The 12,551-nt window shown below is 39.5% G+C and overlaps 1 protein-coding gene across 5 annotated transcripts in view; it reads left to right on the top strand.

The window, feature by feature from the left end:
* hdac7a (histone deacetylase 7a) overlaps positions 1-12,551 on the top strand; it is a 222,547-nt gene that overhangs the window by 208,110 nt on the left and 1,886 nt on the right. For all 5 annotated transcript variants that reach the window (XM_057823122.1, XM_057823103.1, XM_057823096.1 and 2 more), the window contains exons 22-25: positions 3,175-3,293; positions 3,634-3,767; positions 6,156-6,237; positions 6,325-6,463. In XM_057823122.1, coding sequence (XP_057679105.1) covers positions 3,175-3,293; positions 3,634-3,767; positions 6,156-6,237; positions 6,325-6,463 — 474 coding nt within the window. The remainder of the gene's footprint in view (positions 1-3,174; positions 3,294-3,633; positions 3,768-6,155; positions 6,238-6,324; positions 6,464-12,551) is intronic.

Below are 12,551 nucleotides of genomic sequence, written 5' to 3'. Positions count from 1 at the left end.
ATCATTGTGCTTTGGAGCAAAGTTACATCAGAACCTAGAAATGTCACTTGTGAAAAAAAGACTTATAAATACGTTTTGGGGACACTGAAACAATTAAAAATAGAACGTATTTATACGTTTTTGTGAGCAAATGAGTTAATTAACCGTAAAGTAAATGAGAATGAAGTCGTAAGGGTTACGATTCATCGCCTTGTGCGTTCAGTGAGTGCATGTCGTGCCATGAGTTACTATTGTTATTATATTATACATAACATACCGTGAGGAGTTTCATTATTTGTTAATGGCACCTTGGTACATTCCTTCTAAGTTGGAATGAGTACAGTGAATCATCGTCATGTCAATCATTGTCTCTCTCACACACAACAATGGAGCACAGTCGTGAATGTTACAGCCCTGAAGTGTTAATATACCTCAAACTACGAAGATGAGGCAATCAACACACACGAGCCAATATTCACACCCTATTTAAAACTTGCTGCAACAAAAAGGAGCAACACGACAAAGTGGCATATGATCACCGTCTTCAGTTTGCGTAGCTTGAGAAAATAGCGCACCATAACATTCAAAGACTGTTATCCTGAAAGTCAACACATTTGTATGAAGCTTTTCAGAGATTGAAATCCACACTATCGTCAAAAAAATACAACCATTTAACACGGTAAGAACAGAAACATTCCAAGACATGCTGCAAACATCCGTTCAATGTTACAAATTGCCTGTGAGAGCATTTGCAGTATGTCATGAACAGCAATTCCATCTAGAGTTGTCAGATATTATGAGATAGTCGTTAAAAGTATTGTCAATATATTTTAAAATTATACTGGATGATATCGACACCGGTTTTTCATTGGTTTTGGGACAATATGCATGTTGCCTTCAAAGTGAATCTCAATGTGATGCATATTGACCATTAGATGTCTCTAAACTTAGATGCTTGGGATTTGCTATGTGAGCATTATCATTATTAAAGCATCCAGGGGGCATCACAAACAATTAGCGATCATATGTTAAGTGCATGACCGTATATATTTGTTTTGGTTTGATATCAGTAGGATTTTTGGATTTGGACGATATTGGGATATCGTTAAAAAGTCCTTATCGGACTCTTAATTCCATCACATTATAACAGTGAAAGATGGCATGTTTGGCATCAGTGTTTTCGTCAACGAAGATAACGAAAATATTTCATCGACGAACAATTGTTTTCATGCCTATGAGATTTGTATCGCGAATCGTATCGTGAGGTACCAAGAGGTTCCCACTCCTACTACTGGAGAATAGTCCTGTCCAGACTAGGGATGTCCCGATCCAGGTTTTTGCACTTCAGATCCGATACCGATATTGTTTTGCACTTCTGATCCGATACCGATACTGGCCGATACCGACCTATCTGAGCATGTGTTAAAGTTTAAAGTTATTTAGCCTCCTTACTTAGTTGTCAGTCATGTTGAAAAAGGTTTTAGTACTCTTGATAACAACTAGCCAGCTGAATTACGTGAGTTGGTAACAAGAAACTGACCTTTTTATTCAGTGACAAACACAAAACATTATAAATAACAAACAGAAATGGCATAGTCAGTCAGTAAAACATGCAAATAATATTGTAAACTGTCTTAAAAAAAGCAAAACACACCAACAACCTCAGTGGAAAATCCCACAAATCCCCCAAGCTATTAGATGCTTTTAATGTTTCATGCATTAGTTAAAAATATTGTATAAAAAGCCTCTCAGGTTTAAATAAACGTCTATTTCAGTATCAAGTTAACATTTTAAAACGGTAGATAAAATACTCAAGTCCCCATTCTGTATCAGCAGCTTTAAACTACGTTCAATTCATTTAATTTTGCGAATCAACTGTTAAAGTTGTTAAAATGTCTCCCGTTATTCCATAATTTCCCTTCTGTCTACTTTCGACATGTGAAAGTTTTAAAACTGTTTTGAAGATAGATTCAAGTCAAGATTTTGCCAATTAAGGAGTATTTTAGATAAAAAGTTAATTAGGTTCGCTTGGAAGGTTCACAACAGCCTACTAGGGAAGTCTTCTGCTTTAAGATGGCGGCTGTTTACTAACGCATACTCAAGCAGTCGAGTCTGTCGTTTTGCATCTAGTTCTATATACATATGATATCTATTATCTCCAGTAAAACGACGTTGACGTAGTTTGTAGCAGCTGTCAGCAGCAGTCAGGTATTCTTGTGTTTTTTTATCCAGCGGCATGAGTTGAGCTAAAGCCGTGAGTTGAGCATTGGCATTACCCGGGTCTATGACAAGCATTATGTTTACTTTCGGGACGCAATGCGGTCAGTTTCTCATTGCGTCCTGAAGACCACGCTGTGTATTAGTTCTGCTTTACTTGACATATTTCAATAATCGGAATTTGGATGTTAGTGAATCATTCTCGAATCTTCCACGGCCGAATCGCTCAAGGATGTAATGACGGCTGGGAATGTTGTACTGTGGTTCTAAGTGTTTGATGGTGCGTCTTTACTCACGTGAGATAATGGCTCGTCATCCAGAATGGATTCTTCGGCAATGACTCTTGTTATTCCCTAGGCTTTGGGACTGTCGAGTGCCAGTTTGTCATGCATAGCAAAAGTTTCTCCCAGTGTTAGCTGTGTAGGACCTTTCTTTTTGTCTTCGGTTTTCTTAACATACTCCTCATATTGTTTGTGGTGGTATTTCGCTAAATGCTTGATTAGGTTGGTTTTATTAAAACCACGCTTGACTTTATTGTGGCATATGTTGCACTCTGCCTCTTCGTCTTTGTCGTCCTTTAAGGTGAAATGATCCCACACAGCTGACATTTTTACCGATAAAGTCTCTCGGTAAATTGGGAGACGGTGATGTAAATGTAGTGTGTTGAAGGTGTGGCGTAAAATGCGGACCGGATTTTAGGGAAGCCCAAGCAAAAACTGGATTGGTTTATGTAAATCGGTGCGCTGGAAAACCCGGACCGGATTTAAAAAAAAAAAAAAAACTGGATCGGAAGTCTGGATCGGAATTTTTTTCCGTGTTCCAATCCGATACCGATGCGCATTTTTTTGCCCATATCAGCATCCGATCCGATCCAAATATCTGATCGGGACATCTCTAGTCCAGACAGTGTAATATGATGCTTGATCATTTGTGTAATTTCTTGCTCAGTCAACCGACATGTGTCTTGTGCAAATGCAGGACCGTGATGATGCCCATCGCCAAGGAGTTTGCCCCAGATGTCGTTCTGGTCTCCGCCGGGTTCGACGCTGCCGAGGGCAACCCCGCACCTCTTGGAGGGTACAAGGTCTCGGCCAAATGTAAGCGAGGCTTCTAACCACATTCCCAAATGTATTTATTTTTTTCAATGCAATGCTGTGTTATGAACAGACAGGAACTAGCGTCCTTAGTGAGGTATTAATAGATTATTATAGCCCCTGTCAAGTTTAGACTAAAAACAGGACTTGGTCTTCTCTGATGTAACCATAATTACAGTGAGTATTTTTTTTTTGGCATAGTTCAGCAAGAGGTCAAAATATACACTATGCTACTCTTAAACAAATATTGCAAAGTGCAGTAGCTCACATCAGAACAGCAAGGCAAACGTCAATTTGGTTTGCTCGTAGTAACTCATCATTATTTGTGTATGTTGTTTCCCAGGTTTCAGCTTTCTGACTCGTCAGCTGATGTCCCTAGCAGGGGGCCGTCTGGTTCTGTCCCTTGAGGGAGGTCATGACCTCACAGCAATCTGCGATGCATCGGAGGCTTGTGTCAGTGCACTTCTTGGTGCTCAGGTGAGGCATGCTTGGGTGATGGAGTTAACCTCTATGTAAACACTTACCGTATTTTTCGGACTAAAAGTCGGGGGGGTTTTTTTCTTCATAGTTTGGCAGAGGGTGCGTCTTATACTCTGGAGCGACTTATGTGTGATTATTTACGGCTAGGCCGGACTTCTCTCCCGCTAACTTTTTTTGAAAAATAAATTTATATATTTATACTAAAACGATGTATGGATGTAGAATAAAATAAATAATTTGGATAAAATGGAGAAGGTGCTGTGCATGCCTGCGCGCGTGAACGCCGTGGCCCCGCTCTCTTTTCAATCTTCCCCTCCCGCCCTGGCGCCCTCCGCGAGTCCACATCCTGGTATTTCCTTTTCGATATGGAGCAGCTATAGGAGTGAAAAACAAATTAAAGACAGGAAATTGAAAAGCAAACAACTGCGGTAGGAGCGGGGTATGGAAAGGATTCAAATTGATTGTTGAAGATGCTATACAGAAACATGTGTCTGCTCCGCTGAATGTAAACGGATGTGGAGCTTTGGTCTCATACGAGAAATATATTTAACAATCTTGTCCAGCGTTATTTCGGTGTGTAAATGCATTTATAATGATCATAAAAATATGTAGACTATTTTAACATCGAGAAAACTTTCGTTTTTTATTTGCCAACTCGAAGAGATTAAAATGTCAAATCCACTATCCGCCTGTTAGTGCAGACACACAAATATAAAAGATATAAATGTTTATCAGGCATGAAAATCACTCACCTTTCGCCGAAATTCGCCGTTTTGAAGTCAAAAGGGGTGACCTATGTGAATTGTGTAGATCCGAGGAAGAAATGTGTAGAGAACATATGAGACTCCAGTTCATTATACAGATGTTTATTGGTAATCAATACGCCATAGAATTACAGTTCAGACATACAAAACATTAGCATTGCTACATAGAGACTAATGGGGGGGGGGACAACCTGCTTTAGTCTGCTATAAAACATTGGCAGTCTTGTCCAAAACGCAAACTTGCGGTTAAAAGATGACACTTCAAACATTGAAATCGCTGGTTAACAGCATTTGCAAACGAAAAAATGAAAAGAAAAAAAATCAGAGTGACACCACAAGCAATGACGATAAGTGCTTTTTTGCGGAGTGTGAAGCTGTTAGCGATTTGGCGAACGTACTTCCGGTGAACATATCAAAATAAAAGCATGCCACGTTCATATAAATAACGATTTCTGGAGTTAACACCCCATATTTCAGAATTAATACTATAATATGTAAATACTATAATACTACAGAATTCAGATTTTACACTAAGAATAGCTTTAAAATAACACCCTTTTTGATAAAAATATGATTGGCAATGAATATTATAATACTATTTTATATAGTAGTATACTATAATAATAATGCTAGATTTTTTTTAATTGTTTTGAATAATGTTGGAAAGGCGAAGTCAGTGTTCTGAATCTGTTTACATTGCGTTCTTTTGCGCTAGTAAATGCTGTCAACATTTGACCCCTTTTTTATGTGTGATTAATTATTGTTATTAACATGTTTATTTATACTTTAATAAAGAATTTACGTATTTTTCTGAATTAACAAGCCTCAACAAAACATTTCATTGCTATATTAGTAGAAAGTCGACTAATCATAAAAATGGTCGGCTGACTAATCGGGAGAAAATTAGCCGTTTGGGACAGCCCTACCGGAACATATTTCCTCCACACCCTTCTCACCTTTTTAACTCCTGACCCATTTTCATGCCTGGTTTATTGAATATCCATCTTACAGTCTTGTTTAACTGGGAGAATTTGTTACAAAGACAGGCTTTAGTTTGTTATCATTATGCATATGTGCACCGGCATCGTCACAAACGTGATCACACAAAACGCAACCACGCATCGCATCCCCGCATTTCCTCCTTCTCCTGAGTCCTCACAAATAAAACTTAAAATTTCTTTTTTTTTTTTTCTTTTCGGGCTCGTGCCTACAAATAAAACATAAAATTTCGGGTTTTTTCGGGCTCGAGCAAACAAATCAAGTTAATTGATCGGGCTCGGGCCGGGTCGGGCTTTAATACCCGTGGGCCGGTCAGGTGGGGCTGGACTTTTTAGGCCCGATCTAACTTCTAGCGTCATGTAATGTTAGCATACCGCACACCTATTCAGCCCGTTTTTCTCTATTGTATTTTAAATTTCCTTTCAAAATGACATGTCTGTTCTTGGTGCTGGATTCTATCACATAAATTTCCCCCTAAAAATGTGACTTATACTCCAGTGCGACTTATTTATGTTTTTTTCCTTTTAATTGCGCATTTTTTGGCTGGTGTGACTTGTAGTCCAAAAATACGGTATGTCTTAACTGGGATTATTAATGTTCCCGGCTCTTTTGCGTCCTGTAGGACCCGCTGTCAGAAGAGGTCCTGCTCCAGAAACCGAATGATAATGCTATCCGCTCCCTGCAGACGGTCATACAAATCCAAAGTGAGCAGTCCAATGAATTAAAGTACCATAGAAAAATCTGGTTCAGTCTACTTTCACTGCTGATTTGTTCATTTCCGTGTGTATTAGGCCAGTATTGGCAGAGTGTGAAAGCTTACAGTGGCTCCGTGGGTCTGTCCTACCTGGCTGCTCAGAGACGAGACTGCGAAGAAACGGACGCTGTTAATGCTCTGGCCTCGCTTTCTGTGGGAGTTCTTTCCAGCAAGAGGTACTGTACAAACAAATTAATCGCATACCCATCTAGCACCACACAGTACATACTATGTGGGCAAACCTTTATTTACAATGCGCACTGTGTCTAGAGATAATGATAATGTGATAAGAAAAAAAATGATTTACCTGTTGTATTTTTTGTTTTTAACCACCGGTTGTCTCTAAAGGTATTAATTAATAACCTAGCTCATTTTCTATTGGCATACAATACTCTAAATTGCTTATTAATTCACTGAGGTCCTCTTAGATAGAAACTCTCGTTACAAGCAGTTTTGTAGTTCTATTCAGACACTCAATTCCTGTGATCCATAACATTACCCCTTGGAAATCAAAATGTAGGATGACAATATGCTGCTGGTAAATACACTTTTACCGGGGCCATTGATTCCAGGAAAATGTTCTTTTGAGCCATAGCAGCATATTGTGTACTGCTGGAACTTTTCCATTGTCATCGTTTCTTCCCATGTATCAATAATGAGTCATTCTCAGCGAAACAGTATAAAGTTAAAATTCCCAAAGCTTAGTGAAAATCAGTTTTGCCCAAAGCGGTATTAAATTTTCCAAAATAGCTTTGCCTGATTGCTTGGCCTCACTTATTGCTCTTACCTCTACTATCAGATCAACTTGGATTAGAATCTGACATTACGTATGTTTACAACGAAACATGCAGATGATAAAAACGCAGTGAAATCAGGCACAAAAATGTTTGGTTTTATACGTTCTGGTTGCCTCGGTAACCAATTGGCTCTGCGTTTTTGTACTCAACCCTCTTCAATTTCTTCTTATGCTTCTCCTTCTTTGGTTTTATGGCCGTTCGAAATGAAATTATGAAGACTCGATGGCGTCGGTGCACTATTTGTTAGGATTGACCGATATCGATGTCACCATTTTAGTGCTCTATCCGGGCTCCTTCAGATACTAAAGCCCCTTTCACACACACCTGAACATTGTTTAAATCCTGTGATATAAACGTGTAGCCCTTATGTGTGAAAGCAATTTCCCGGGTCGACTGACACTGAGATGACGTGGACATTTACAGAGTCACGTCTTAGTATAATGTCCGGGAAGCGGTATGTGTTTAAATTCCTGGGTCACGGCACAATGGCTGATGATGTAAATATAATGGCGGGCCGATTGTCATTTCCTCTTTCTTCGCAGTTACACGAAAAGCGGCAAACAAACATCACAATTATCAACATGGCAAGCTGGAAATAGCAAAATTAAATTGAAAACATAACAAAATAAAATTGCTACTAATAATAATTGCTACAAGTCTGTCAAAGTGTCCAACAGGCGTTATTTCCGGAATATCTCCCCATGTCTGAAAGCCATGATACGATCAAATCCAGTGTGACTTTACACGGTAATTTACCGGGATATAAGTCTGAAAGGGGTTTAATACTGGTATTGGTATGACACTGAAAAGGCTGTTTTACGAGTTTTTTTTTCCCCCTCTTATTATGATTTTAATCTTGTAATATTACCTGTTACATAATGGCTACATAATTATTCTTCATAATATAACGTAGAATAGAATACAATATAAAGCCTTGATTGTCATTATACTGAGTACAACAAGATTTAAAGATTCACCATAATGTTTAAGACATAAAACAAAAGTTTAATGAGGCTAATATAAAAAGACAAATTACAGGGTGCACAGATTGGAAATAAAAGTGGCTAGCAGCAGGTGGCGAGGTAGCTGTGATATAAGATTACCGGTAACATTTTATAATAACTATCCGTTTTACTAGTTAATAGATCATTAGTAAACTGTTGATAAATTATTTATTGTTGATTTGTGAAGTATTTGTTAACAGTTTGTTAAGCATTTACAGGGTGTTCCAATATGTTTGACCCCATTCTAAATGCCAATGCATGTTGATGGATCTTAATAAAACTATATGCACTTTATGTAGAAGGTCATATGTTTTATTGGTTAAATATACAAAGAAAAGTACAAATATTTGTTTGTTCTATGGCAGATTTTCATAAATGTGCAACTTGAGCACTACCTGCAAAATGCCTTATCAAAATGCCTTTTCTTTTGAAGTGAACGGCATTTCTTAACCTGAAAAGATAGAAATGCCAAACGTTACACACAAAAACTTGAAACGTTTCTACACAAACTGTGTTTCAGGTTAAGAACACCCTGTAAATGCTTAACAAACTGTTAAAAAAAATCACCAATCAACAATAAATCATTTATTAACAGTTTACTAATGATCTATTAACTAGTAAAATGGATAGTTATTATAAAGTGTTGCCAGATTACCTTTCTGCCAATTTACAGTACTCAGACTAGGAGGCAGATGGCTGACTTGATATGATAGTGCAAAAGACAGTTTGTGCATAGATATTGATGTAACAGATAATGATAAGATTGAGACATGTCTGAGAACATATTACTTAGTGAGATCCATGTGGCAATAATGTGGCATTAGCAGTGCAATGACTGACATCATGAATTTATGACAGTAAAATGATGTAATATTATGACTTTATACATAAAGATACGTAATATAACAACTTCAGTCACATGTTTTTTTTCTCACAATATTTTGACTTTATAGACTCCATGCAACTTCATGCTTGTTATTATACAACTTTATACTAACATTATGACTGTGTTGAGGCAGTGTTCCGACTCAGACAGCTAGTTACTGTACGTGGCAGCTGAAGTCACGTAAATTGCAAGTATTAGATTGGCTGCGTCCTCATTGTCGCTGAAATGTGTCACAGAAAGATAAATTCAAGCCATCTTCTTGCGATGCAAACATTCATCGCGCGACATAGCAGGGCGGGGCCTATTTGATCAAAACAGCAATATTGCATCACGCTGGTCGCTAGAGGTGGGAATCTTTGGGCACCTAACGATACGATTACGATTTGATTATAAATCGATTATTGATGACCCCCCCCCGCCCCCGCTATTAGCTGCTTTTAATGTTATGTACATTGGTTACAAAAACTGTAAAAAAAATAATAATAATAAATAAATAAACGACTATTTCAGTATCAAGTTAACAGTTAAAAAAATTAAATAATATACTCAAATCCCCATTCTGTATCAGCAGCTTTAAACTACATTCCATTAATTTAATGTTGTCAATCAACCGTAAAGTTGTTAAAATTGCTCCCGTTATTCCATAATTTCCCTTTTGTCTACTTTCGACATGTGAAAGTTTTAAAACTATTTTAAAGATAGATTCAAGTCAATATTTTACCGATTTAGGAGTATTTTAGATAAAAAGTTAATCAGGTTCGCTTGGAAGGTTCGCTACAACAGCCTTGCAGGGAAGTCTACTGTTTTAAGATGGCGGCCGTTTACTAACGCCCGCATCTAGCTTTTTGTACATGTGCTGCTAACGCCACCTAGTCTAATTTGCATTTAGTCCTATATAAATATGATATCTACAGTACCATTATGTGGACGTACTTTGTAGCAGCTGTCGGCAGCAGTCAGGTATGTTGTTGTTTTTTTATCTCGCGGTATGATTTGAGCTAGAGCCGTGAGTTGAGCATTGGCATTACCCGAGGGGCCGGGTAATGACAAGCATGATGTTTAGCTACTCTCGCTCCGTTCCTCATTGCGTCCCGAAGACCGTGCGGGGAGTGTGTTTTACTTCCGCTTTACTTGACATATTTCAATAATCGGAATTCGGATGTTTGTGAATCGTTCTCGAATCTTCCACGGCCGAATCGCGAATAATCTAAGAATCGGAAAATTCGCACACCTCTACTGGTCGCCAGGCCACCTGTCGCCCTTCAACACGCGATTAGATTGGAATTTGTATGGTGGTAGGTTGGTCCCACACTGTTTCTCTATGGCATGGCTCCCGGGGCGTGGACCCCTCTTCGCCTGGTTGCGGAGGGGGCCTCTTGGCACTCCACTGCTTCCGCCTTCCCCCCTCTCTTTTTTGCCCGGGCTGCTCCTTGGGTTACAGCGTGGGTTGTTGGCCTGGGTGTCGCCCACTCCGAGTGGGGACCCTGTCCTGCCCCGGGTCTAGTGGGCCGTGGGGGTCTCATGGTGTGCCGTGTCGATTGGGGGTTTGCAGTGGTGGCTGTTGGGCCAGGTGGGCGGACGTTGGGGGTGGTGGCGCATCCCCTCATCCCTTCCTTGAAGGCCGGTCAATGGGGGCGCGGAGGGTCCGGGGGACCACCCTGGGTCCCGGGGGGATGACGGCGGCCTCCCTGCTGGAGCTGTGGGAGGAGGGACAGGCTGCGCTGGCTCACCTCCCCTGACGGGCTGGGGCGGCTCCTGCGCAGCATTTCTACTTGTCTGCGGGAGATCACACGTCTGATGGGGTTCACGCATGACTGGGTGCAATTAGACACACTGAGGTAAAGAAACTATCAGTGCCAGGATTAGCGATCAGGCAGCATAGAATAAGATGCCAACATATCCACACTTACAAGTGATTCACACAATACTGGGTTCTACACCTCACATAGCCAATTTGTGGACGCGCCACCTAATAACATCTTTTTCTGACCCCCCCCCCCCCCCCCCCCCCACCCCCCCACCTTTTCTCCACGGTCATCTGCTAATGATAGCGCTACTGTATTCATAGTAAAGCTGGGAATCTTTGGGCACCTAACGATTCGATTACGATTACGATTCAGAGGCTCTGATTCGATTATAAAACGATTATTGATGCACCCGCCTCCCTTTTTTTTTTTTTTTTTTTAAATAAATGTTTTGTACATTTGTTCCAAAATTGTTCAAAAATCTTCTCAGGCTAAACCAAACTACTAATAACAGTAAATGAAATACTCCACTCACCATTCGGTATCAGCAGCTTTACACTACATTCAATTAATTTAATGTTGTGACTCAACCGTTAAAGTTGTTAAAATTGCTCCTGTTATTCCATAATTTCCCTTCTGTCTACTTTTGTCAAAGTTTTAAAACTATTTCATCATTTAAAGATAGATTCAAGACAAGATTCTGCCGATTTAGGAGTATTTTAGATAAAAAGTTAATTAGGTTCGCTACAACAGAGCCTTCTAGAGAAGTCACTGCTTTAGTATTGCTTTAAGATGGCGGCAGTTTACTAACGCCGGAGAGTCTGTCATTTCGCATCTCGGTTCAATAATACATGTTCTAACACTGCTTTCGTCTGTCATTTTTGCATCTAGTTCTACATATATATGATATCTACTGTAGCCGTATGTTTGTAGCAACTAGCAACTGGGCGTTGTTTGTAGCGGCTGTCGGCCGCAGTCAGGTATGATTGTTTTTTTATCTAGCGGCATGAGTTGAACATGATATTTACTCTCGGTCCGTTCCTCATTGCATCCCAAAGACCGCGTTGACTGTGTTTCACTTCCGTTTTACCTGGTATAATTCAATAATCGGAATTTGGATGTTTGTGAATCGTTCTCGAATCTTCCACGGCCGAATCGCGAATAATCTAAGAATCGGAAATTTCGCACGCCTCTTAATTCATAGTGTAGGCGTTATGTGTTATGTTCTTGTTGTTGTTTCTTCTCTCCTTCTCTGATTCCTTTTCCATCCCTCCATAACGTCTTCCTGCTTGCTGCTTTCTCCTAATATACGAAACAAAATAAATTATTATCACAATGTGATACATTAAAACTAGGGCTGTCAAAATTATCGAGTTAACGCGCGGTAATTAGTTTTTTAAATTAATCACGTTAAAATATTTGACGCAATTAACGCACATGTCCCGCTCAGACAGTATTCTGCCTTTTGGTAAGTTTTACAGCAAGGCTTTTTGTGCTGTCTAACAGCGAACTCTTGTGGTCGCTTTGCGACATGGTTTATTGTTGTCTTGCCAGTTCAATATGGCTGCAGGACGTCTCGGGCTGACGCCTGCGTTGTAATGTTGTGCTTATATGATCCTTGGACAAGATTTGTCTGTAAGTATGGTTGTTGTAAATAATGCACATATTATGTTAGTAAGCGAAATGTTATATTTTTTGTACGAGACGCTTTTTGTTTGTTTTGTGAACCTGTATAGCGTGCTAAGCTAACGTTGTTGCTAATGCAATGCTTGTGTACTTTTTTTTTTGTAGTTTTACGACGGTCTAAAGAGGACAATGGTTTGAGGCCATTT

The sequence above is a fragment of the Corythoichthys intestinalis genome, chromosome 2 (genome assembly GCF_030265065.1).
Source record: "Corythoichthys intestinalis isolate RoL2023-P3 chromosome 2, ASM3026506v1, whole genome shotgun sequence".
NCBI classification, from domain to species: domain Eukaryota; kingdom Metazoa; phylum Chordata; class Actinopteri; order Syngnathiformes; family Syngnathidae; genus Corythoichthys; species Corythoichthys intestinalis.
The sequence above is the reverse complement of the archived record's forward strand: the minus strand, read 5'-3'. Positions and strand labels throughout refer to the sequence as shown.